The sequence below is a fragment of the Natrix helvetica genome, assembly GCF_964273705.1.
Source record: "Natrix helvetica genome assembly, chromosome: 4".
Taxonomy (NCBI): Eukaryota; Metazoa; Chordata; class Lepidosauria; order Squamata; family Natricidae; genus Natrix; species Natrix helvetica.
Genome location: NC_138550.1, coordinates 36,566,518 through 36,593,313, shown reverse-complemented (window position 1 = coordinate 36,593,313; position 26,796 = coordinate 36,566,518). Strand labels below are relative to the sequence as shown.

Sequence of the window (26,796 nt, the reverse complement as noted above, 5' to 3'; positions counted from 1 at the left end):
TTAAAGCTTGATTGACTACTGTTATTGACTGAAGTAATTGACATGTACTTATTAAGGGAAACATTTAATCCATGGCAATTATTTAAAAGCATATCTAGATTGTAATGAATATCATATTTTAAGATTATTTTAAAGTAAACAAATCTTTAGCATAGGACCTATTGAATGCTTTACCCAATCCCTCTACTTTTACACTAGCTTTCTCACAATGGTGTTTTGGAATTGCAATGTATATATCATATTTTGGTAAAGAAAATGCTACAGCATATATATTATACTGACACAAAGATGACAAAGAGCTCAGAGTTACCAGAAGAGAAATAGCTAATCAGAGCTTTAAATGGCACAAAGATTTCCAGTTTCCTGCTATTGCTCTATTCATCCCTGCTGTTTTTTCCTGGAGTTGATAGAGTTTAATAGAGATTAAGTATACCTTGCAGGATATTTCTCTTCTTCCTTCCAATCATTTCAAGTATCCAATCTATAGTTTCTTCCTGCTTTCTTTCTAGAAGACTGAAATAATCACCTGTAACTGGCTTTTTTATTCTGTTTCAATTGTTCCATCTATTATGGCATATTTTTCTCTTTGCCATAATCCTACTCTCTGAAATCACCAATTAGTTTCTCTGTGTGGTTTTTAAACCTCAGATATCCAAGCTGGTTTCTGAGCCTTAACTATTGGTCAACTGCAATGAAAACATTTCATGTAAATTTATGGCTCATAGATTAGACAATCTAATGATAATGAATCATTAGTTTATGAAGTAATGGTTTAGAGCATGAAACTAAAGAATTTTCTTGTGAAAACTCAATTCAAAATTAATCAACTTAATGCGATAAAACTAATAACATAATGTTTAAAGATTAGAAATCCTGCTGTTTTTCTTATTATTTTTTGACAAATTTTAAAAAAAAATACCTTCAAGAAGTTAATGTTTTAATATCTTGAAAACAACAGGATACTACTAAATACATTGATCTAAATTATAACTGCATCTGAAACTACTACAAGTAACATCACAAAGCCTTATAATCTCAAACTGTCAGGCATGAAAAACTAGAGCCACGTGTTAAATTCCAATTAAATGGATTTATTGCTCATGTGCTCTGCTCTGCACAGAAATCTAGTCAACTAATGGTTAGCAGTATTTTAGCATTAGATATGGATTAACAGAATTCAAGAGGGGTTAAACTTAGTCTGCTTATGGCATCATAGAGTCTAGACCAGGGGTATCCAAACTTGGCAACTTTAAGACTTGTGGACTTCTGGGAGTTGAAGTCCACAAGTCTTAAAGTTGCCAAGTTTGGACACCCCTGGTCTAGACTCTAGGCTGCTTCCTCTCTTGAGTATGCCGCCCCCCTGGTTTCTTTTACAACATGAGCAATTTAAAAATAAGGATGTTAAAGAAGACTATATAAAGGGAAGTGACTCAAAGCTTATTTGGAAGACCCAACTAAGGTTCAGCAGAATGAAGAACAAGCAACGATAGAGGAAAGCACTGCCCACTGACACAGTCGTGGACAAACATTTAATATGGAGGTTAATTAGTTAATTAATAAAACAAAAGAGAGCTGAAGACAGAATGGTATGAACATGCTATGGAACTAAAATTTTGGCAGATTTGGCTGAACAAATGAACAATTTAAGGAACGTCAAATAACTGATACTGTTTAGGTTGCCAGCAAAGCCTGTGATATGGCTACAAATAATGCTTCAGATAAGCACGTCTCAAAAGTCTACTAAAAATTGAGTTGACAGGTTTGTGGAATCACAGCTGGAAAAATAACTTAAAGCAGTCAGAGAAAACTCTGAAAACTAATCTGACTGCATGTCTCATCTCTAAAATTAATGACCCAAGCAAAGATTTGAACTTAACAAGTAATGGTATTGAACGTGCTTATTGGTTTTACTCTTCTAGGAACACACAGAAACCTAGAAACATTTGGTAAAATTGTAAACAGAGATCTAAAGATAACATTATAAGAAAATCACATGAGTTGGACTAGACCAGTGGTCGGCAAGCCGCGGCTCGCGAGCCACACGCGGCTCTTTATACATTTTTAATGCAGCTCTTCTGTGTGCCGGGCGCCCGCTCCCCTCCCTCCTCTCGGGCACTTCAAAACAAGCGCCCCTTTCCCTTTTTTCGACCCACAATGATTAGGGAGGATCCTGAAGTCGGGCGGGGACGAGAAGCAAGGCTTCTCGTCCCCGCCTGACTTCAGGATCCTCCCTAATCAGGAAATCAGGAAAACTAGTACTGACCGTGTCAGTATTGTTTGGAATGGAGCTGAGCACAAGAGAGTCTTTAGAATAGAACAGAGCTGGAAGGGACTTTGGAGGTTTTCTAATTCAGCCGCCTGCTCAAGGAGAACCTATACCAGCTCAATAAATTGTGTATACATTGATAGCATTTTTTAAAAAAAGGCTTAGTCTGTAAAATGTTTCAAAAACTAAAGACAGCATGGCATAAATGAGTGGGATAAATAAATCAGCCCACTTTGTGAAATAAGTGGGAAACAGAATTAACACACAGCCTTGACCTTTTAGTTGTTTGGATGCCTGGAGTTTCTTGCCATGAGCCTTTCTATCCTATTTTAAGAAGAAATTACAATTGGAGTATGGCTGGCTGGGGAATTCTGGGAATTGGAGTCCACACCCCTTAAAGTTGTCAAGGTTGAGAAACAGGCTCACCTTCAGCTTTATGATTTTTAATTTGTGTGTGTGTGTGTGCCATTCCAGTCAGTCTTGATTACTTTATGATTGGGTATATGTGGAAATGGGTGAGTTAATTTGGTGGCCATGGGATTTGGTAACAAAGTTGTGGGAAGGGAACCTTAATCCAGGTGCGCTCAAAAGGCTTTCGAGGAAGTTGCAATCACAAATTGGTTTAGCATTCTTGGACAGTTCAGCATTACAAACATTAAGTCATTTGGGATACTTCCATGTTGCACGCTGGTTTTTGTTCACAACGTCCTTCCAAGCGTTGATACGTTTTGAGGTTAATTTGCTACTGCCCGCCCGGCTCCCCAGTTAGATTTTTGCTGGGAGGGGGCGGGGGGGAAGCTCCTTGGCCTCCGTCTCTTTTTCTCCCTCCTCGCTTCTTGGGGCTCCACCAATGGGGGAGCAAGGCCCGCCCAGCGCCAGGCTTTGGGCTAACACAGAGGTCTTCAAAGTTGGCTGTCTTAAGACTGGTAGACTTCAATTCTCAGAATTCTGGGAGTTGAAGTCCACCAGTCTTAAGAGCCAATTTTGCAGATCCCTGGGCTAATATGATTGATGCCCTTGGTGGACTTCAATTCTCAGAATTCTGGGAGTTGAAGTCCACAAGTCTTCAAACTGTCAGGTTTGAAGACCCTGGGGTTTTTTTTCTAAAGGGTTGGGGGTACGAGGGTCTTGCAACTTGACAGCTTTAAGACTTGCATGCTTCAATGCCAGAGTTCCTGAGCCAACATGACTGGAGGAGGAATTCTGGGAGTTGAAGTCCACAAGTCTTAAAGCTGTCAGGTTTGAAGACCCCTTGGGGGTTTTTTCCTAAAGGGTTAGGGATGCAAGGATCTTGTAACTTGACAGCTTTAAAACTTGCGTGCTTCAAATGCCAGAGTTTATTGAAACTAAAAACAGTGTACCATCCTATGTATTTTCGGTTTTAAAAATGTGGCTCTCAAAATAAATTTCAATCGTGGTTTTGGCGAGATTTGGCTCAGTTGAAAAAAAAGGTTGCCCACCACTGGACTAGACTAAACGAGATTAATAATATTCTTTTTCTAATATCAGTATAGCTACATTGCAGCAAAAAAAAATGTAAACCACTGTACCATATTTTTCGGAGTATAAGACGCACCTTTTTTCCTCAAAAAATAGGCTGAAAATCTGGGTACGTCTTATACATTGGATACAGCATTTTTTGCCTCCAGAAGCCCCGCCCCCTTCACCAAAATGGCTGTGCATACCCTTATAGAGGCTTTCAGAGAGTTCCTGATGGCTTGGGAGGGCAGAAATGAGCAAAAAATGGGCCGTTCCCCCCCTCCGCCCCCAGCAGCACTCTGTAAGACTCCATAAGACAATAATGCATTTTTTTTTGACAAAAAACGGGCCCATTTCCGCAAAAAATCGGCCGTTTTTGCTCATTTCCCCCCCCTCCAGGAGCACTCTGCAAGCCCCCAAGGCTACTCATGCCTTTTATTTGAAGAAAACGGGCCCGTTTTCACGAAAAACAGGCCATTTTTGGGAGGCTTGCAAAGTGCAAAAACTTTTTTTCCCCTTTCGGAAAGTTCTTTAGTTAAAGTGATTGATGAGAATTAGATTGATCAGGTGCTGTGCCAGCAGAAATAAGTCTTAGGTGCTGCAGGTTGTCAGCGATTTCCTTCTCCAGCACATGGATAAATATACCTGGAAACATCTACCTACCTACTTACCTACTCTCTCTCTCCCTACATACCTACTGTATTTCTCTTCTCTCTCTCTCTATCTCTCTATCTATCTACCTACTTTCTTTCTGTCTCTCCCTACCTATCTAGTGTATTTCTCTCTCTTTCTCTCTCTCTTTCTCTCTTTCTCTCTATCCCTTTACCTACCTACCTAACTACTCTCTCTCCCTACCTAGCTACTGTATTTCTCTCTTTCTCTCCCTCTCTATCCTTCTATCTACCTACCTACTTTTTTTTAAAAAATGCCTCTTCAAAACCTTGGTGCGTCTTATACTCTGGTGCATTTTATACTCCAAAAATATGGTAAGTGGGGAATCTCTTAAATTAATGATTTTTATGCCATGAGGATGAAATTTTATTTCAGTTTTGAATGTGATTTATTTTTATTTATGTATTTATTAAAGTTATATGCACAACTGGTGGCAGTTTTCTAACAAGGGATAGAGAAAACAAATTAAGATTTGTCCTTGGAACTGTGTAAAGCAGACTTTACCACAAGCTGCAGATTAAAAAAGCATGCTGCACTGAACTGTGGAATAAAAGAAATTGTACTAAATGTATCATCCTGTTTGAATTTTTAGTCCTAGAAGAAGGGAGTTAAATAAGAGTGAATAATAAAATATAAAAATAATGTAGTAAAACTATGGCTAAGGGACTATTGTAATTAAATGTGAGAGTTTATTGGCTAGTGACAGAGAGAAGGAAGCCCACGAAGTCTTGCAAATCCTTAGACTGTGAAGATGATCCATTAAGGATCCTCCATAAAAAGTGGAATTGGTGGGGAAGGAGGTTGGAAATAGAAGCATGACATAGGACAGAGGATGGCATAGAGAGAGGGACCACGGGTGGAAATAGATTTTCTAAGGAAACAGGAAAAGGGTATTAATGCAGGAAAGAGAGGAATATTAATGCTATATACTGGCTTTCCATAGAATCAGGCTATGTGAAATTTTATTTTAATAACTTCTTTGGTTGCAAGATAAAATCTGCTAGGGAAAGTAGACACATTCTAAAAAATTAGGTAATGTTACAACAATATAAAATTATTTCTTTAAATATCAGAAGTCTGGAGATTCTATCAAGACAAAAAAGGTGGTTAATTGTGTTAAATCATTTAAACCTCATGGTTACATTACAATAAATTTTCCTTTCTCCTTATCTATCTAACTATATAGGGAATTTGGTCATATACTATTAACTAGCATTTATTTATACTCCTAATCAGGGGTCATATTGGTTACTGACAAAGAATTACAAAAAGAACAAAATAATCCAAATAATAGAAAGGGATTTCAATATTGATGAATTAAAATCTCAAATTGGAATGCACAAAGGATTTCAAAATGTATTTTATTTCCTGAATTTTTACTTTTGTACAATGTATTGCACCAAGAATCCTTTACCAGAATCCTGGAAATAATCTAAGATAATTTTGATCCTTAAATTGAAACAAGACTCACAGGATTTGGCATTTTATAAGCACTTGTTGCTTCTCAATACAGATTATAAACTCTACACTACTTTTTTTAGCTAACCAGTTAAAAGTTATTACAAATAAAATTAACCATATAAATCAATCTGGTTTTATTTCACACTGTAATAAATCTACTCGGATCAAAAAACTATTATACTAATTAATAAAATTAATAAGTCTTCATTAAGCATATGTTTTAGATATAGTATAAGCCTTTGATTATCTCAAAGTACAGTTTTTAAAACATTAATTAAATTTAAATTTAGCTCTAAGATCTATAAAATGAAGATATTTTTAGACCAATTAAAATCCAGATAAGACTTAATTAACTGTTATGATTCAAATCCATTATAAATTCAAGCGGTGCTAAGCAAGATTGTTTCTTATCACTTTTAGTTTTTAACAACTATAGAAACAGTGGCAATAGGTCTTAGACCCAATAATCAGATCAATGGTATAAAATAAGAAGGCATATCTTTTAAATCTATTTGCAGACTATATAAACTAACATATTAAGGAATTAAAGGAATTTGCAGAAGTGTCAGGACTCAGGATTGTTAATTTTCATCAATCACATTTAATGTTTTCCTGATATATCCCAAAATATTCAAATGGAAATTTGCGCAGTTTTAGGAATCCCAATAGCATATAAACCTTAGTAATACTATAAAATATTTAAAAAATTAGAAATATATATGTACCAACTTAGAAGAAACTGCACAATGAAAAATTGGAATCAGAGGCAGAAACCACAATTTTACTAAACTTAATGGATTTTATGCTTTATCTCAATAACAATAGCAATTGTTTATAATATGATATATATCAAACTTTTGCATATATAATACCTACTGTAAATATAATATTTACACTGCAATACATCTCCTTGGTTCTTGCCATGTTTTCTTTTTTTCCCTTTTGTATATATATCTTTATATTATGTAAATGTAATCATCTGATTTTATTTGGGTAAAACTAGTAACAAAAATATTTTTTAAAGAAATCTCTAGTTCTCACAAAGATAAAGGGCAGGCAGGGAAAACTCATTAAGACTTCTAAGATTCTGTTAACTACAGGTGAAACTCAAAAAATTAGAAGATTGTTCAAAAGTTCATTTATTTCAGTAATGCAACTTAAAAGGTGAAACTAATATATGAGATAGACTCATTACATACAAAGCAAGATAATTCAAGCCGTGATGTGTCATAATTGTGATGATTATGGCTTACAGCTCATGAAAACCCCAAATCCACAATCTCAGAAAATTAGAATATGACACGCAATCAATAAAACAAAGATTGTACATAAAACAATATCGGACCTGTGAAAAGTATAAGCATGCATATGTACTCAGTACTTGGTTTGGGCCCCTTTTGCAGCAATTACTGCATCAATGCGGCATGGCATGGAAGTTATCAGCCTGTGGCACTGCTGTTATGGAAGACCAGGATACTTCAATAGTGGCCTTCAGCTCTTCTGCATTGTTCGGTCTCATGTCTCATCTTTCTCTTGGCAATGCCCCATAGATTCTCTATGGAGTTCAGCTCAGGCGAGTTTGCTGGCCAATCAAGCACAGTAATTCCACGGTCATTGAAACAGGTTTTGGTACTTTTGGCAGTGTGGGCAGGTGCCAAGTCCTGCTGGAAAATGAAGTCAGCATGCAGTGGACCAACACCAGCAGATGACATGGCTCCCCAAATCAACACAGACTGTGGAAACTTCACACTGGACTTCAAGCATCTTGCAGTGTGTGCCTCTCCATTCTTCTTCCATACTCTGGGTCCTTGGTTTCCAAATGAGATGCAAAAGTTGCTCTCATCAGAAAAGAGGACTTTGGACCACTGAGCAACAGACCAGGTCTGTTTTTCTTTAGCCCAGGTAAGACACTTCTGACGTCGTTTGTTGTTCAGGAGCAGCTTGACAGGAGGAATATGACATTTGAAGCCCATGTCCAGGATCCGTCTGTGTGTGATGGCTCTTGATGCACTGACTCCGGCCTCAGTCCACTTCTTGTGAAAGTTCCCAACACTTTTGAATGGCCTTTTCCTGACAATCCTCTCCAGGCTGCGGTCATCTCTGCTGCTTGTGCACCTTTTTCTTCCATACTTTTCCCTTCCATATAACTTTCTATTAATGTGCTTTGATACAGCACTTTGGGAACATCCAACTTCTTTTTCAATTACCTTTTGAGGCTTTCCCTCCTTATGGAGGGCGTCAATGATGGTTTTCTCCACAACTGTCAGGTCATCAGTCTTTCCCATGATTGTGATTCCTACTGAACCAGACTGAGAGACCATTTAAAGGCTCAGGAACCCTTTGCAGGTGTTATGGCTTAATTAGCTGATTAGAATGGGACACTTTGAGCCTAGAATATTGCACCTTTTCACAATATTCTAATTTTCTGAGATTGTGGATTTGGGGTTTTCTTGAGCTGTAAACCATAATCATCACAATTATGACAAATCATGGCTTGAACTATCTTGCTTTGCATGTAATGAGTCTATCTCATATATTAATTTAACCTTTTAAGTTGCATTACTGAGATAAATGAACTTTTGCACGATATTCTAATTTTTCGAGTTTCACCTGGATAACCTTATAATAAATGTAGCATTGACATGCATGGCTTTGGTTTCATTGTCTGATCTACCTTGAATGATTGACAGGTGAGAACTATTGCTGGAGTTAATAATGTGTTATTGTGCGGTATAATCCCTTGATGACATATGATTAATACTTGAAAAAGGTTATATTATTTCAGATCATATTATCTGAAACTACATTTTCATATATGATACACTAGAGCTGGGTTGCAGTACTTCAGATGGATTTTCTCCTACATACTTCTAAGTTAAAATGCTATCCATGCCTTTGAGTTACATAAAAGTATGCTGATATAATTACATTGGCGGCCCTATTGCCAATCCCTATATTGCCACAACAATGAGAGCAATGAATGATATGTGTCAGATCTTTGAGGCAAGCAAGGTCAAAAAACAGTCACAGCAAGGTTTCTAGGAATGATGTTTATTGTTCTAAGATTGTAAACTAACAATCTTGACAAGCTGTCACGTTTCTCTTTATTCCATCTTCTACCAAAAAAAGTGAGGATATTTTGAGTTTCTTTCTAATGCTTTCCTCTTTCTCAGGGACTTTTCTGAAAGTCCCCTTTAATAGCTTGCTCATTCCTTTCCCATTCTTTCACAGCAGTGTCCTTATATATTGTAGTCCAAATTAAAGGATAAGAGAATGCCTTTGACTTTGCTTCTTTCCCACAAAACATTACCTGCTAGTGGGGGAAAATGATGGCACTTGTTGTGTTTGTTTGTTCAACTTAGAGGCTAGGTTACTCCATAAGGCTCAATGATTCACAGCATTAAAAACAAAAACAAAAAATCAACACAATATAGCACAGACCATGCATGTCCTCACTTAATAGCAAGCAGGTGCTCAGGAAAACAGTTGAAACAAGGAAGATCTCTCCTAAAGTGTTGTTTTCTCTCTGGACCCATGGCCTGTAAGTTGCACATGGTACTAGCTCCCTTTGACATCCCATCTGATGGGTAGAATGTGCTGACTCAGGATTGGCTTCAATAGAAGGGATGGTCATTAATCTGATTCAAATCAGAACCTACACTAGATCAACCAGGAGCTGCAAGAAGCAAAACTCTTAAACCACAGAGGGGATAGAACATGTTTTTGCACAGCCCAGATGTTTTCAGAAAAGCAGTACTTCTGACCTGCTAGGGTTTAATTTGAACTTGTTCGGCCTCCTGAAGTCCTCACAATTTCCATACAAGGTACCAGATCAAAACCTGCATAGCATTTCAAGCCTATACTTGACTGAATTTATCCATCACATCTTGTGGGGCAGGGATGCAATGGATGAATTAACTCAAAGTTAAAAGTCATCAGTGGCTTAGATATACAGAGAATGATCAGAATGAAATCACTTTTCAAAGAAATAGGATTTAAATATTTTAAGACTTTTATAACAATAAGAACCAGGAGAAGTCATCCTATACAAATTCCTCATGAAATCAGGAAAGTATATACGTGATGTTTAGGAATGTGGCAGCAATTCGGGCCTCCCAAAGCCCCACCCCCTTCACCAAAATGGCCGTGCATAGTCTTAGGGAGGCTTTCAGAGAGCTCCTGGGCCTGGGGAGTGCAGAAATGATACAAAATGGGCCATTTCCTCCCCCAGCCCCCAGCAGCACTCTATAGGCCTCCATAAGGCTATGCATGCAATTTTGTTTTACAAAAAACAGGCCCGTTTTCGCAAAAAAAATGGGCCATTTTTTGCTCATTTTTGCCCCACCACCACCACCAGGAGCACTCTGCAAGCCCCTCCCCCAAAGCTTTTCATGCCTTTTTAAAAAAAAACGGGTCCATTTTTGCAAAAAACGGGCCGTTTTGGGGAGGTTTGCAGAGTGCAAAAACTTTTCCCTCCCTTTGGGAAAGCTCTTTAGTTAGAGTGATTGATGAGAATTACATTGATCAAGTGCTGTGCCAGCAGAAACAAAGTCTTAGGTGCTGCAGATTGTCAGTGATTTCCTTCTCCAGCACATGGATAAATACACCTGGAAATATCTACCTACCTACATACTCTCTCGCTCTCCCTACCTATCTACTGTATTTCTCTCTCTCTCTCTCTCTCTCTCTCTCTCTCTCTCTCTCTCTCTCTCTCTCTCTCTCTCTCTCTCTCTCTCTCTCTCTCTCTCTCTCTATATATATATATATATATATATATATATATATATATATATATATATATATATATATATATATATATATATATATATATATATATATATATATATATATATATATGTTGTATTTGTGCTGATAAATAAATAAAGGGAGACTAGTATGGATCCATTTCAAGCTGTTTAGCTCTCATCAGCTAGCCATACCCTTACTGGGATTTGAACCTGATGAGAGCTAAACAGCTTGAAATGGATCCATACTAGTCTCCCTTTATTTATTTATCAGCACAAATACAACACAAATATAAAAAGGCAACATTAAAAATAAAAATATGGGTTTCTGCCTGCATGGTTTTCTGTGATGAGCCGAAGGACAGAAAGAGGGAGGAGTGAGCTCCCTTCCATATTTGGGCATACCAGGGGTTGTAACACAAACACACACACATATACATATACATATACATATACATATACATATACATATACATATACATATACATATACATATACATATACATATACATATACATATACATATACATATACATATACATATATATATATATATATATATATATATATATATATTTCTATTTCTATTTCTCTCTCTTCTCTTCCTCTATCTACCTACCTACGTTTTTTTTAAAAATTGCCACTTTAAAACCTTGGTGCATCTTATACACCAGTGCATCTTATACTCCGAAAAATACGGTATATTAACTGGTAGAGCTGAAGGTAATCCCACTTCTATTTTTACTTAAACTAAATCTATAGTGATCTTAAGATGCTTACAGTTGTTATGTGTGTTGCAGTTCCTTCTATTCCAGTTAAACTTGAGCCACTGCAGTGAAGAAAAGTATTAGCAGAAACAAGACAGAAGCATAGATTAATTGCCTCCAAATGGGTGCCAATGAATCAATGGAGGAAATCTCTGCTATGGAAAATTACCAGTGGTATGCAAAATTCATGAAAGAATGCCCATCTGGACAACTCACCATGTATGAATGCAAGAAGGTCCTTGGCCTTGAAAATTCAACTATGCAAGCAAATAATTATGTTGAGAAAGTATTCAATATTTTTGATACAAATAAGGTAAGAGTTGTTTCTATAGTGCATAATTTTAGGTAATTGTGTGCCATTTTTCATTTATTGTATACAGAACATTTTAGCATATTAAGTCTTACATTTGTTTTACAATTCCTTCCAAATTGATTCTTCAAGATATAAATGTAGCTAAGAGTATATATATGCCTGTTCAACAGAATTTTAATTTATCAGTGATTAAAATATATGTTATAGTTCTGATTGTTAACTTGATATCTCATACTTTTGTGTTCTTTATACATTGATATATGTGAGATGCACAGAATTAAGATGTATCTACCAGATTGCTGTCTTTAATATGCCAGCTTTGTGCCTCAATTTTCGAGGGGGTATGGAGCTATTAAGTATTAAAATCAATATGCATCGATATTATTACTCTTCATGAATGTCACATTCTTTAAAATTTTGGAGCCACCGTACATATATCATACTTCTATAATCGGCCCCTTGGTCATTTTCTAAAATTGCATGCCCAGTTGATTTTATATTTTATTACTACAATTTTATTTATCTTTTTCTATCCAATAACTACTATACAATATTCTTTTTGAAATAAAAGTTGTGTATAATATTCCAAATGTACTCACATCATATTTACTCACTTGTTTTATATTTGCTTTCTCTCTTAATGATACACTTTAAAAAACAAATTTGATTACGGTATTTATAATTTATTTGTGACAGTTTCTTTCATCATACTTAATGTATCATAAAACTTTATTTAATAGTCTCCCCGAAAAAAACCTAAGCATATTAAGTTTGTAGGAATTAGTGATTGGCTTGTACTTTGGGGGATTATTAATGTCAGCCTTTTGGCTAAAGTCAAGTGTAATCTTAGCTCAGGCAAATTACAAACAATAATGTCAACCATTATTATTTAAAGATACAATTAGCCAAATAACTTTTAATATAAACTAGACTTGTGAGCAGTTTTTTCACAGGCCCAGCAACTATAGAGACTTATAGTATACTTGATTTACTCACTATTTTTTTCCCTTTGGAAAATGTGACAATAGAATCTTAGAAATTGATCTTAACATATAGTACTTTGTAATGAGAAAAGCTTAAAAAAAGCAGAACTTCAGCAGAAAAATTAATACCACTAATTCTTTAGTTGTGACTCATATGAACCACTGCCATTACTTTTTCTTAGCACTGAAAGAGTTGCAGAAATCCTGGAAAGGGTTTCAGGGTAGGAAACTGGAAAAACAGTTTACAGTATTCTTCGGAGTATAAGATGCACCAGAGTATAAGACGCACCAAGGTTTTGAAGAGGCAAATTTAAAAAAAAGTAGGTAGGTAGGCAGAGGGATAGAGAGGGAGAGAAAGAGAGAGAAGTACAGTAGGTACGTAGAGAGAAAGAGAGTAGTTAGATAAGTAGGTAGATAAAGGGATAAAGCGACAGAGAAATAGAGAGATAGAGATATAGAGAAATACAGTAGGTAGGGGGAGGGAAAGAGTGTAGGTAGGTAGATAGAGGGATAGAGAGAGAAATAGAAATACAGTAGATAGGTAGGGGGAGAGAGAGAGAGAGAAATAGAGAGAGAGAAATACAGTAGGTAGGTTGGTAGGTAGAGGGAGAGAGAGAGAGAAATACAGTAGATAGAAAGGGAGGGAGAGAGTAGGTAGGTAGGTAGGTACATAGGAAGAGGGGTGATAGAGAAACAGTAGGTAGGTAGGGAGAGAGAGAGTAGTTAGGTAGGTAGGTAGGTAGATAAAGGGGGAGAGAGAGAGAGAAATAGAGAAATACAGTAGGTAGGGGAGAGAAAGACTGTCGGAAGGTAGATAGAGGGATAGAGAGAGAAATAGAAAGAGATAGAGAAATACATTAAGGTAGGGAGTAGGTAGGTAGGTAGAGGGAGAGAAATACAGTAGGTAGGTAGAGAGAGAGAGAAATAGAGAGAGAGAAAAACAGTAGGTAGGAAGAGAGAGAGTAGGTAGGTTGGTAGAGAGAGAGAAATACAGTAGAGAGATAGGGAGAGATAGATTAGGTAGGTAGGTAGATAGGTAGATAGAGGGGGGGAGAAATACAGTAGATAGGTAGGGAGAGAGAGAGTAGGTAGGTAGGTAGGTAGATGTTTCCAGGTGTATTTATCCATGTGCTGGAGAAGGAAATCGCTGACAATCTGGAGCACCTAAGACTTTCTTTCTGCTGGCAGAGTCATTTTTTGCCCTTCGGAAGCCTGAAATCTCCAGAGGGCCTCCGGGGAGGTGGGGAGACTTTTTTTGCCCTCCCCTAAAGCCTCTGGAGTCTGGGGAGGGGGGAAAAAGCATGCAAAAAAATGGGAGGAACGCCTCTCATGCGCGCATGCGCACTGCGGGGGTCATGCGTTGCATTATGAGTGCGGCACACCCGCGCACAATCCTCCCCCCTGCGCTCCACCCCCTTATGGAACACAAGCCAAAATAGATTCGCCATCGCTGCACTAGCCTATTATATTGCTGCATTTGAGCAGGAGACTAACATTTAATTTCATGTGAAAATTTCTCAGACTCTTCCTGCAGCTTACATTTCCAATGAACTTAATTTGATGTTGGTCTTAAGATAAATTGATTAATTTTCGTTATCATTCACTTTGCTAGGACATTAGTGATTTCTAATTTTGGCTTATTTGAATAAAGTATATTTTAAATTGATTATAATTTCTAATACATAAAGTGCAAAAGATTTGTGCATACAATTATTAACAATAAAATGTAATTGTCTTATTGAAGACCTGATTGCACTTGCCACTTATGAGTGGATTGCTTTTAGACATGGACTTTTTATAGATAATGAAATATGGGACTCATTTATGCAGGGTATAAGTTGGAAACAAGATAGTTGTATAAATGTTTTAGAAATACTGTATATGTGTACTAGATTAATATTTGCATTATATGAGTTTATATAGACTATAACAGCGATGGCAAACCTTTTTTGGCTCGCATGCCACAACTGGGGGGAGCGCAGTGGGGGTCGTGTGTGGGCGTGCTGCACCCATAATGCAATGCGCGACCCCCCCCAGTGCGCATGCACGCACAAAAGGGGCGACCCCCCCATTTTTACATGCTTTTTTCGCCCTCCCCAGGCTCCAGAGGCTTTATAGGAGCCTGGGGAGGGCGAAAAGAGCCTCCCCCGCCCCCCCGGAGGCCCTCCGGAGGCTTCCCTGAAGCCTTCGGAACACTTAAAATGACCCTCCATGCAAACCGGAAGTCACTTCGGACGGCCTCCGGACGGTCCCTGAAGCCTCCGGGGGGCGGGGGGCTCTTTTCACCCTCCCCAGGCTCCTATAAAGCCCCTGGAGCCTGGGGAGGGTGAAAAATTGCTTTTAAAAATGGTGAACTCAGCTGTGCTCGCGTGCCCTGACAAATGGCTCCACGTGCCACTGTGGCACGCGTGCCATAGGTTCGCCATCACTGGACTATAACGTTTTATAGTTAGGTCATATCATACTATGTTTTTCTTTATTGTAGTTTTTTAAACTGTTTAATTAAAGCACTATGTGTTCTTTGACATTTGTCATTAATATTTTTGTTTTTCTCTTTTTATTTCTATTTGTGATATTAATTAAAGAGCAACAATAAACAAATAATTAATAGTCTATATCTATAGGTACTACCCACTAAACAACCTTAATTGGGGCTGGCAATAATGTCACTAAGTGATATAGTTGTTAAGCAAGACAATACTTATCTATGACTTGCAATTTCACTGTCAGCTTCTCTATTTAATCTACTTGTTGAAAGCCGACTGTCAAGTTTGCAAATGATGATCACATGACTAAAGGGCACTAAGATAGTTGAAAGTATGAGGACCGCTCACAAGGTTACATTTTTTGTGTGGTTTTGAATGGTCACTAAATAGAGCAGTTGTTAAGTGAAGACAAAGCACACAAGATGATTGCTGAAGATGATGCTGATTAATGTCAATCTGTTTGGGGAAGGTAGCTTTAACAGATGTGCACTCAACATTCCAATTGACTTCATGCATGCTGTAATGCGAAAAAGCATCCTTTCCTGCACCAGAAAGAGATCTTTTCAATTTTTCAGAAGTTGCCGGATCGCCGTTCCCAGCAGCTCTATGTATCAGACCAATAGTATTGATGGTTTGAACTATTTGAACTATTCTCACTGTTATTCCTATAATCTCTTAAGAATTCAAAGAAATTCACAAAAATGGTAGAAATCCTCTTTCACAAAATAGTACTTAGCAATAGTACTTAAACTTCTATACCACTTCATAGTGCTTTTACAGCCCTCTTAAGCGGTTTACAGCAATCTGTAACAATCTGGATCCTCATTTTACCCACCTCGGAAGGCAGGAAGGCAGGAAGGCAGGTGAGATTTGAACTGCCGAACTGCAGCTAGCAGTCAGCTGAAGTAGCTTGCAGTACTGCACTCTAACCACTGCGCCACCTCAACTCTTTTATCAGAAACGATTTGATAAAAGAAATTTAAAAATGTTTAACTATAAATATTTAAATTTAAATTCAATGAGGGCAGGCACAAATTGTATCCTTTTCCATGCCTGTCAGAATAGTTTATGTCCTTATATACTATTAAAACATGATTGTTTTAATTCTGATTAAACTATACATCATATTCACTTTTTGAGTATTTTCCTTTTCTGTCTCATACACATAAACGTGTATGAATGCAACTGTTTGTGCAGCCATGCTTACATACTTCTTTGCAAATTGTTGACAAATTTGCTTTGGACTTTATCAATATCCAGAATTGAACAATTTCAACTGTAACACAATGGTGTTTCTATGGAATCATTTCCATTTTTGGAAGATTCTATGGAATCTTCCAAAAAGAATCATTTCTTTTTTATATCCAAGATGTCATCTAATTAATATGTATTAGATAAAAAGCTATTTTTGCTATACATTTTATTGCTAAAGATTTAATCCTGCAAGTGAATTTCCCACCAAATTCAATGAGATTGCTTCTAACCTGTCTACTATGATTTAAACAAAATTATTCTTCCAAAAGAACCAGGGACAGCATTGAAGAAACGAGACCTCAGGAATTATATCTGAAAAACAAAATGACCACCCGGCACTACATACCTACATTTCTAAAATAAAAGGAGAAGGATACTCCAAATGAAAGAGGATACAAATCAAAGAAACAAATACTTAGGTGGCAGTTTGTAAATTAGCATTGCCCAAGGCAATTTGGTCCAGCAAACAGTAGACTTTAAAAGACCTGAAAATAAAGATCCCAGTACAATCTATCCCGGGCTGTTGCTTGACCAATTCTAGGTCACTAGAGTAGGTGAGTACAAAATAAAACACTTGCTTCCACAGAAGTAAGTGTTTTAAAATTCACTGTAACATATTTCTGAGAAATATGGATGCATAGAGCTGCTTTTTCAACAGTTTGATAAATGAAGTTTCAACAAGAGCAAAAAGGAATTTTGGTAGAATTATTTCCAGCAAACATTTGAGCAATTGCAATTCCCACTATTACTATTCACATTCCTCTTTGAAAAACATCATTGGATGTAGAAAAGTCTTATCTGTATATTATATGCTTGCTGCAGGAACTACAGCAGTATTCTTTTTGTTTCACTTTTATCCCAATATTGTTTCAACAAGATATATGCAAATATATTTTTCCTTGCATATTATGCAGCACCCTTCTTCCTTCTGTTCGATCTGGTCCTTTTGCACAAGTACAGGTCAACTCACAGTGGCTCTTCAAAGTTACAACTGAAAAAAAAGTGACTTATGACCGTTTTTCGCTTACAACCCTTGCAACATCCCCATGGTCATGTCATCAAAATTCAGATGTTTGACAAATGACTCATATTTATGACGGTTGCAGGGTCCAGGGTTCATGTGATCCCTTTTTGTGACCTTCCAACGAACAGTCAAGGGGGGAGCGACGTTCATTTAACAACCGTGTTACTAACTTAAGAACTGCAATGATTCAGTTAACAACTGTGGCGTAAAAAGTCGTAAAATGGGACAAAATTCATTTAACAAATGTTTCACCTAGCAACAATAATTTTGGGCTCAGTTGTGGTCATAGGTCGAGAACTGCCTGTAGTAGCTTTCCAGTGTCGTGTGCCAGTCATGAATATCAGCCCATAACATTTCAGCGATAACAATCGCATATTTCTATTTCTGAATTAGGCTCTCTACGTTTTATAGAGATCCTGTTTATTTGTACAGATCCTGTTAATTTTTCATGCTGTCCTTTGGGATAGAAATATCTGAGATTTTGAGCAGTACCATCCATTGGCCTCTTTGTTGTATTTTCCTGTTAAACTCTGATTTCCACCTGGGCCTCATGCTTTCTTTTGTTTCTGAGATTTATGACCCAGTGCTTGGCTGTGTATTCAAGCCTTAGTTTTTCCATTTACCTATTGTTGCCCTACTCTGCATCTTTCTCATCAATGTATTGCAGTGAAGTTTTGATTAGCCACTTTGGTAACTTTATGTATCTTTATATGTGAGTACATTTTAAGGTAATAGCTTGGAACCTTTTTTTTAGAATAAGCGTAGCTAGGATAGGATATCAAATGCCTGAAAATAAAATAAATCAAAAGTATTGAATCAGTTGTGATGGATAGTAATAATAATAATAAAGCTACAAAGTCTTCTTCAAACTCTTCCACATCCCTGCCTAATGCAAAATTCAAACATGGCTGTTTCTGCTGCCAAAAAAGCCTTTTAATCCTATCAGACAGAAAATAATGTTCACCTAATATGTTCATCTAGGACAGGGGTGTCAAACTCAAGGCCAGTGGTCAGATCCGGCCCACGGGATGCTTAGATCTGGCCCGCAGGGCCTGCCTGGAAACAGCAAAGGACTGCCCCGCGGTGCCTCTGCCACAAAAATTCAGGGGGGGGAAGCACACTCACTTCCCCAAGTTGTTTTCACTGGCAGAGGAATATCAAAACAAACTAAACATGCAAGAAGGGACAGCAAACGAGAAAGGGAAAGAGGAAAGAAAAAGATGGAAAGATAGCAAGGAAGGAAATATAAGGAAAGAAGGGAAGGAAGGAAGAAGAAAGGAAAATGAAGAGGGAAGAAAAAAGAAGAAAAGAAGAAAAGGAGGGAGGGAGGGAGGGAAGGAAAGGAAGGAAGGGAAGGAGGGTCCCATGTCATGCACACTGTGGCCACGTCCACCCTCCACACCCTTCCTGGCCCTCCAAGGTCAAACACAACCTTCATATGGCCCTCAATGAAATCAGGCTTGACACTCCTGATCTAGGAAATAGGTGAGAGATCACTTATCTATCCTCTTAACAATGGAATTCTCAGCAGCTTTGCTTTGCCAATACATTTTTCTTTGTTTAAACACCTATCTCACTTGCTCAAACTGTGTCCTAACTCAGCTCCTTCACATGTCCTGCCCTCAACCCAACAATTTCTATTATTCAGGGTTCCTCTTTCTTGCAAAGTAGGCATCCATAGTCACTGAATAAGGATTGGTCATTTTCCCTCAGCTCTGTGCTCTTTTTTTCCGATATCTTGATATGACTAGTCTTTTCAAGAAAAGAGACGAACAACTCAAACATTGCTGTTTTTCTCATGCAGCAAACAACTGCTATCAACCTCACGCTCTGCTAGCATCCCTTAGAATACTGTCAACGTGCTTTTTGTAAAATTGCCTTAACAGAAATTTGAGCTGCAGTAGACAGGCAGTGAGACCGTTCTTCTCAGTGGCTAGAAACTGTTCTTGATGTGGAACTGCCATTTCCATAATGAACGGTTCTGGTTTGCTGTAACAGCAGTGATGTTTCCGAAGTTTACCACTTCTACTATTTAAAACCTGGTGGGCAGTCTGAAGTGGTGATACAGAGAGGAAGCCTCCGTACCACATTATTATTATTATTCTCATGATCTATGGTTATACAGTGAGTTGTTTTCTGTTTCTGGCCTTCTACTGATATTTTTCCTTATTTATGATTGGGAGACTCTTCTGTAGCAAGAAAGTTAACAGGATGAGGAAGTTATCAAAATATCCTTAATTATTTTTGCTGCCAGTTTTCCTATTATTAATAGTGTCAAAATAAATGCAATTTCATATACTTTGCAAATATATTCATCTCTTTGTTTGTTTTAAAGGATGGATTTATTGACTATTTGGAGCTTTTAGCTGCTATAAATCTGGTGATACGAGGGAAAATTGACCAAAAACTGAAATGGTATTTTAAACTTTATGATATTGACGGGAGTGGAACAATTGACAAAAAAGAAGTAATAAGCATGTTAATGGTGAGTAAACGCACTAATTAGCAAGGATGTTATTCTTTGAGTTTGTTACTGGTGTTTTGACTGTTGTAATAAATATATGACCAAATTGTCACATGATTTATTTGCTTTCCCAGCGACAAAGGCAATACGTATCTACACTGAGCTTTCCCCACTTCCATTAGATGAGACTGTAATGATCTAAAACTGCTATCAGCTGTTGGTATTTTGGAGAAGTAATCTAGCTCAATAGCACTCAAAAATTAGAATAGAATAGAATAGAATAGAATTCTTTATTGGCCAAGTGTGATTGGACACACAAGGAATTTGTCTTTGGTGCATATGCTCTCAGTGTACATAAAAGATACATTTGTCACGAATCATAAGGTATAACAATGATAGTCATAGGGTACAAATAAGGAATCAAATCATACTAGGAAACAATCAATATAAATAGTAAGGATACAGGCAACAGTTACAGTCATACAGTCATAAGTGGGAGGAGATAGGTATTATGAATGATGAGATTAATAGTAATAGTAATGCAGACTTAGTTTGACAGGGTTGAGGGAATTATTTGTTTAGCAGAGTGATGTTGTTCTTGTGTCTAGTTGTTCTGGTGTGCAGTGCTCTATAGCATCGTTTTGAGGATAGGAGTTGAAACAATTCATGTCAGGATGTGAGGGGTCTGTAAATATTTTCACAGCCCTCTTTTTGACTTGTGCAATACAAAGGTCCTGCATGGAAGGCAGGTTGGTAGTAATTGTTTTTTCTGCAGTTCTAATTATCCTCTGAAGTCTGTGCCTGTCTTGTTGGGTTGCAGATCCAAACCAGACAGTTATAGAGATGCAGATGGAAAGGAGCTGCTTTAACTAAGGTAGTGCCAAGTGATCACAACTAAACATTTAGCACATTTAGAGAGATAAACCACAGTGGTGGAAAGGACTGAACTGTAGATGGGGGAAGAGTTTCATTGTTCATGGGAGGAACTGAGTAACAGCTGTTTTTTATTCAAAAAAACTAGGGCAGAAATGCAATTTTTATGTGTTCATTCTTATACCAGATACCCAGTATCTCCATTACTATCATTCTTTCTGCTTTAAATAGATATGAAAGGGAAAGGCAGAGAATTCTTAATCATATATTTGCAAACAGAATAACTATTCAGCCGTAAAAATTAAAATTCCCTATATTATTTTCATAATTCCTAAGCCTTTTTACAGAAGAAAAAGCTTTCCTATATATCAAAGAGCTGACTCTGTAAACTGCTTGGAGAGGTCTGTAAAGCACTGTGAAGCAGTATATAAGTCTAATTGCTATTGCTATATATAAGACTAAGGCCTGTCCAATCTAGGCTGTCTTAGATCTCTCCTAAAAAAATTGTTGTACCACTTAGGGCAACAGTTAATCTAATTTCTTTTCTAGAATATCCAATTTAAGACTTAAATTAAAAGAAAACTCCCACAATATGATAGGTACTGGGACAAATTATGTGTGAACTCCCAGTTCACTAATAGGCAGATAGACAGTTTCTTGTTCAAATAATCATAAACAATGAATGAACATTTAAGAAGGAAAAACCAAGATTTGGTGAAGCTCCTGATGTTTGTATGAGTGACTGTTCTATAATAGCAGGACAAGAAAACTCCTTAAAATTACTTAATGTATATTTTCTATCCTAAACTCTTCACCAAGTTTTTTTTTTAATTCATGCAGTGCATTCATTATCATAAATGGGAACAAAGTAACAGTGGCATTACATCATATCTGGTATTTTAAGCCATCTATCATTCATTTGTTTATTAAACAATGTAATTAGAAACCAGAGACAAAAAGAATATCCAGCATAAAAGCCATCATAGCAAGAACTAAAACCACCTAGATTATGCTCAGATTGAATTATTTCTGGGCATATTTCTATGGCCTTAATTTTGTCTGAGTTATTATACCTAGTTTGGTCCTTCAGAAAAGCCAATTCAAGCATTCAGATTTCAGCAGTGGAGTGCTCATAATTTAGGCTTATAAGTGTTATGCATGTTTTGATTTGGATTCCTGCTTCGACGTACATGGTCCCTTTCCAACTTTATGCTTCTATTTTCTTCTTACTGTATTTATTACTATTTTTATAGTGTGCCCCAACAGGAATGCTCTATATAGCAGATTATAACAATGTAAAAATATAACAGTTTTACAAAGAGATGGAGCTGAGCAAATGTAAATATGATAAGCATTTCAAAGGGTTCTGTATATCTGCCTACCTCTGAAGTTGGGGTAGCTCTTAGAAGGTACTCTCAAGGGACAGATTCAATGTTAGCATGCAATTATCTAATAGATATTGCTGCTATAACTATAGAAGACTTCATAGGTATTGGACAGTATTCTGAACTGGCCCGTTAAGCTTACTAGTAATTAGTGTAGTGATTTTAGAGGAAATGTTACCCTGCCAGAATACTTTTGACCTGCCAGCTGTAGCTTCTGGGTCATCGCCATAGGTTCCCCCACATATAGTATTTTAATAAACAAATGGTGTTTCTACATTGATAAATACGAAGACATTCAGTCACCATCTTCATTTCTTCAGCTGCAATGAAAAATTAAAAGCCATAGCCATAGTATTAATAGTTTTTTAAAAATATCAAAACACTGTAATAAGCATTTTAACATAAACTTGATATGTTAATAAGTCTCTAAAGTTTTAAAGTCTTTTAAATAACATGACTAGTGTTGATATAACTGGAATACTTTTCTAACTTTGCCTCAAATGCATGGTATACAAAAGTTACCTCTTACATTTGCAATATAATGTGGTTATTCTTACATTCTTATTTATTTAGGCTATTCAAACCATCAGTAACAACCAAGAGATGTCTCCTGAAGAATTGACAAACCTGATTTTCCAGAAGATAGATGTAAACAATGATGGTAAGAATAAATAAATCTTGAAATCCTTATTTTTATTATATTGCGATTTTGTAAAAGCATTCTATTGATAAAGCTATAAAGACTTAGCCACATGTACATATTTAAGAAATATCATAGCTGGTTGAAATTGATCTATTTAGATGAGATTACTGTATGATGTACATTGTACAAAGCAAAAATTGTTTTTGTTTATTCAAAGAGCCATTCAGACTGTATAACTTGATCTCACTTTGCAGCAAGATGAAATAGAAGACAGCAAGTTCGTTCATTTAAGTCTTTATTTTTTAATTCTTTGTTGAGCAAATTTTATTAAATTGCTTTACAGAGATTCTACCAAGCTAACTGTATTGTAATTAATTGTCTTGCAAAACATTTTTTTCATTTGATCCAGGGTACCCTGCCAGAAGTGATTATTGGCAGCTAAATAGTTATAAATATATTTAACCATATATATGTTCTGTGTTTTTTAGAAGGAAAGGGCTGAATCTTGCCATGAGAATCAAAAATGTTTGAATGTTGCAAGCTGTATTTTTATCCAGATGGAACAGGATAATTTTACCAAGCATTCTTCAGTTGCATTGTTACCTAAGATATTCTTGCTTTGGTTGTATGTTAGGGAAATCTGCTTTTTATTTCAGTTAAGCTCTATTGTAATTATAAATCTCAGTTTATTGTCAGTTCAGCATCATATTCATTAACTCTCTAAGCAGCAACAATCAATTCCAAAAAGAAATATTTAAGAAAAAGTTTCATATATACTGTTGAGACTCTTAAGAGCTTTTTCCTTCCAATATAAAACTGATCAAAACAGAATAAATATGCAGAGCTAAAGGGAGATGACTCATACTTTTGACACATTAAAATAAAACTAATAACCGAGATTCAAAGTAGATAGGCCCACAAAGACAAATAGATTTTTCTTCTGCATTTTTATTGTTTCAGTAAAACAATACTGAGAAAGCAAGGAGTTTGAACTGTCTGAATATTTCCTTAGAGTTTAAGAGTTTCTTTTCCCAGTTTTCATTGTCCCCATTCCTCACCCCGAAGCATAGTCACATAGCTGTGCATATCTAAACAGTATCTCTCCAGCCTTCCTCAGTCTAGGATCTCCACATCCAGGGCCTTTAATTATTAGAGTGGCATTCAACAGATCTGGAGTGGAAAGCAACAGATTGAAGAAGTCTGCTCTATTAATCTAAGAAAGTAGTTCTTATGTAAATCTACAGATGGAACTGCAGGATTCAGAAATGCATTCAAATGGAATTTCAAATGAATGGAATATTTGGTTTCCCACAAATTGGAGAATATTATTTGGGAACCACTGTATATTACTTTTACCAAGTACACGTAGTCCTCGAGTTATGACAGTTCACTTAGCAAAGATTCAAAGTTACAACATTCCCACCAAAAGTACTTATGACCCAGTTCCAAAGTTAAGTATGTTGCAGCATCACAGTGGTCGTTCGCCCTTGCGACCAACCGCAGAGCCACTGCAACATGCTCCCTGCCAATTCCTGCCCTGCCAGGTCTCTACAGACATTGGGCCTGCTTTGGTTAGCCCACCACATTCCATATGCTCCTCCATACCCACACCAATCACTCACTTACCTAGGGAAGATCTCCAGAGTTCAAGTCAATTGCTGGAGTTCTGAACCCACCTGGATCTTGCTAATTGCATCACCATGGAGATGGATAAAGAAATGGAGAACTTGGCGCACTGGCTCCCTGCTTGATGTGTGCGCTCCAGAGGAGATCAGACTGCTCCCACCATTGAGAGGCCCCTCTTTCAGAGTGACCCCACACGCTTCTCTGTGCCTGCCAGATCTCTGCCAGACGGGACCCAGCAAGCAAGGGGCAGAGGACAGCTGGTGCACAAGTCTCTCCATTTCTTTATCCAGCTCTGCAGTGGCACAATTGGCAAACGCTGGGTGAGTTTGGCATTCTAACAAGTGGTGGGGCAGAGTAATGTCCACTTGAGAGAGAGAGGGTGGGGCTCAGTGGAGAAGGGGAGGGGCCAACCCAAGGCTTCTTCGCATGGCTGGACAAAGGCCTGACACCCAAGGCTGCACCGACCTATACCTCTGCGAGGGCTCTGGCAACCCTGGCAATGACTCTTCTGCTCTGGCTATTAGGAAACTGTTGCTGAAAATATGCAGTGGGCACATGTGGCACCGCTAAAGCTACAACAAAACAAAGCCTAAAAAGACATGATAGTTCTTACACACTCTTCTCCGTGCAAAACACTTTTCCAAAGAGGACAGAAGTGTGTGTAAGAATGCGAGATCTAAGGAAAACAGCTTTGTAACAACAACTTGACCTCTGGAGATCTTCCCAAAGTAAAGAGTGTGATTGATGACAGGTGGGAAGAAGGCCCAAGCAGCTGTGGGGACCCCAAGGGGTGGGAAGAGGAGCATGAAATATCTCAATGATGGTGAGAGGCCTTTGGTGCTGGAGACAGTGATCTTGTCCCCGACTAGGTCTCCCATGATCTTCCCCACTCCTGAGGTATTTCATGTGTTCGTAACAACCCACACATTTGATTAACAAATGCATTGGTGAAAGGAGGGATGGAGCTCATTGATTTAATGCATTTCAGTTAACATTATGATCGTAATGGCAGGATCCATTACATTCGTAACTCAAGGATTACCTGTAATAAATATAGAAGTAGTTATGAGTGTTTTCCCTAATTCAAGACAGAAAAAGTCTACCAAACTTTGACTCTAAAGAAGTGCATATTGTTTTTATAATAGGGGAACTGACCGTAGAAGAACTCTTGAATGGAGTGGAAGAGGATGAACATTTCCGGGAAATTATTTCAAAGAGCTTTGAGCTCTCCAATGTACTGAAAATTTTACAAAGTGAGAGAAGACACAGCGTCTGAGACATATTATAAATGGTACTTGTGACAAAAAGAACAACTCAAGGAATAGAATATCAAATAGCAAGACTGATTGTTACATTTCCCATTCACTATTCAAAGCATAGGATGGTCTAGACAGAGTATTACTTCAGAACTGTTCTTAATGTATTGTCCCTTCCTTTTCTTTCTCATAACATACAATAGCTTTTTTCTACATATGACAAAAATCTTTGAAATGCAGAATGAAATAAACATAATACTTGACATTGGGGCAATATATCCAAATAAATAAATAAATACAATTGGAATTGGGAAGACATCTCTCTAGAGCAGGGGGGTCAAACTCAATTTCATTGAGGGCCACATCAGGGTTGCGTTTGATCTTGGGGGGATGAGGTGGTGTGGCTGGGGTGGGTGTGGCCAGCTCAACATCAGTCTTATAGGGGGCGCCTGGGGTGGCCCGAGCAAAAATGGGACCCCGAGCGCCGTGTTTGGCTGCCACAGCCTCCTGCAACCCTCTCCCAGTGAAAAGGGAGCTCAAGGGCCCATCTTTGCTGGCAGAAGCACCGTGGTCCTTTGCTGTTTCCAGGACACCTCACCCGGGCTGGGTCCGGCCCCCTAGCCTTGAGTTTTACATCCTGCTCTAGAAGATAGAGAATAGATAAATTGCTTAAATATGATTTGTTTAACTTGAAATTTGTAACATAAAGCATTATACAGGTCTGGCCTATTTAGATCAGTTTAGGGAGAAATATGTTTTTGCAGTAACTTAATATCTACACTAATCAATTTAAAAATAGAAGCATTTTTTCTAATTAACACCTCAATTAGTTTAACAGGCTAAATATAAATAACTATTTGAAAAAGCAGTTAATTACTTTGGTATTACGGGAATTATTTCAAATGTAAATTAACAAGATGTAATGGTTTCGTTTTTAAAGGGTTAAAGATTAATAATAACTAGTTAAGGATAATAAGTCAAGACAGGTGTGGCAGGGGCTACAACACCTAACCAACTATAACTATAATATGAAAAAATAGCGAATGCTAATGCCCTGCTAGTAGAGGAGCTAAATAGCGTCTTCACCGCTTTGAGGTCA

General features: G+C 37.4%; 1 protein-coding gene across 1 annotated transcript; it reads left to right on the top strand.

Annotated features, from left to right (window-relative positions):
* Positions 1-11,511: 11,511 nt before the first annotated feature.
* Positions 11,512-25,959, top strand: GUCA1C (guanylate cyclase activator 1C; the record flags this gene model as incomplete). Its single annotated transcript, XM_081953139.1, has 4 exons — positions 11,512-11,703; positions 19,786-19,935; positions 22,746-22,833; positions 25,587-25,959. The coding sequence occupies 4 exons, from the start codon at positions 11,512-11,514 to the stop codon at positions 25,715-25,717; spliced, it is 561 nt and encodes a 186-aa protein (XP_081809265.1). The 3' UTR covers positions 25,718-25,959.
* Positions 25,960-26,796: the final 837 nt, after the last annotated feature.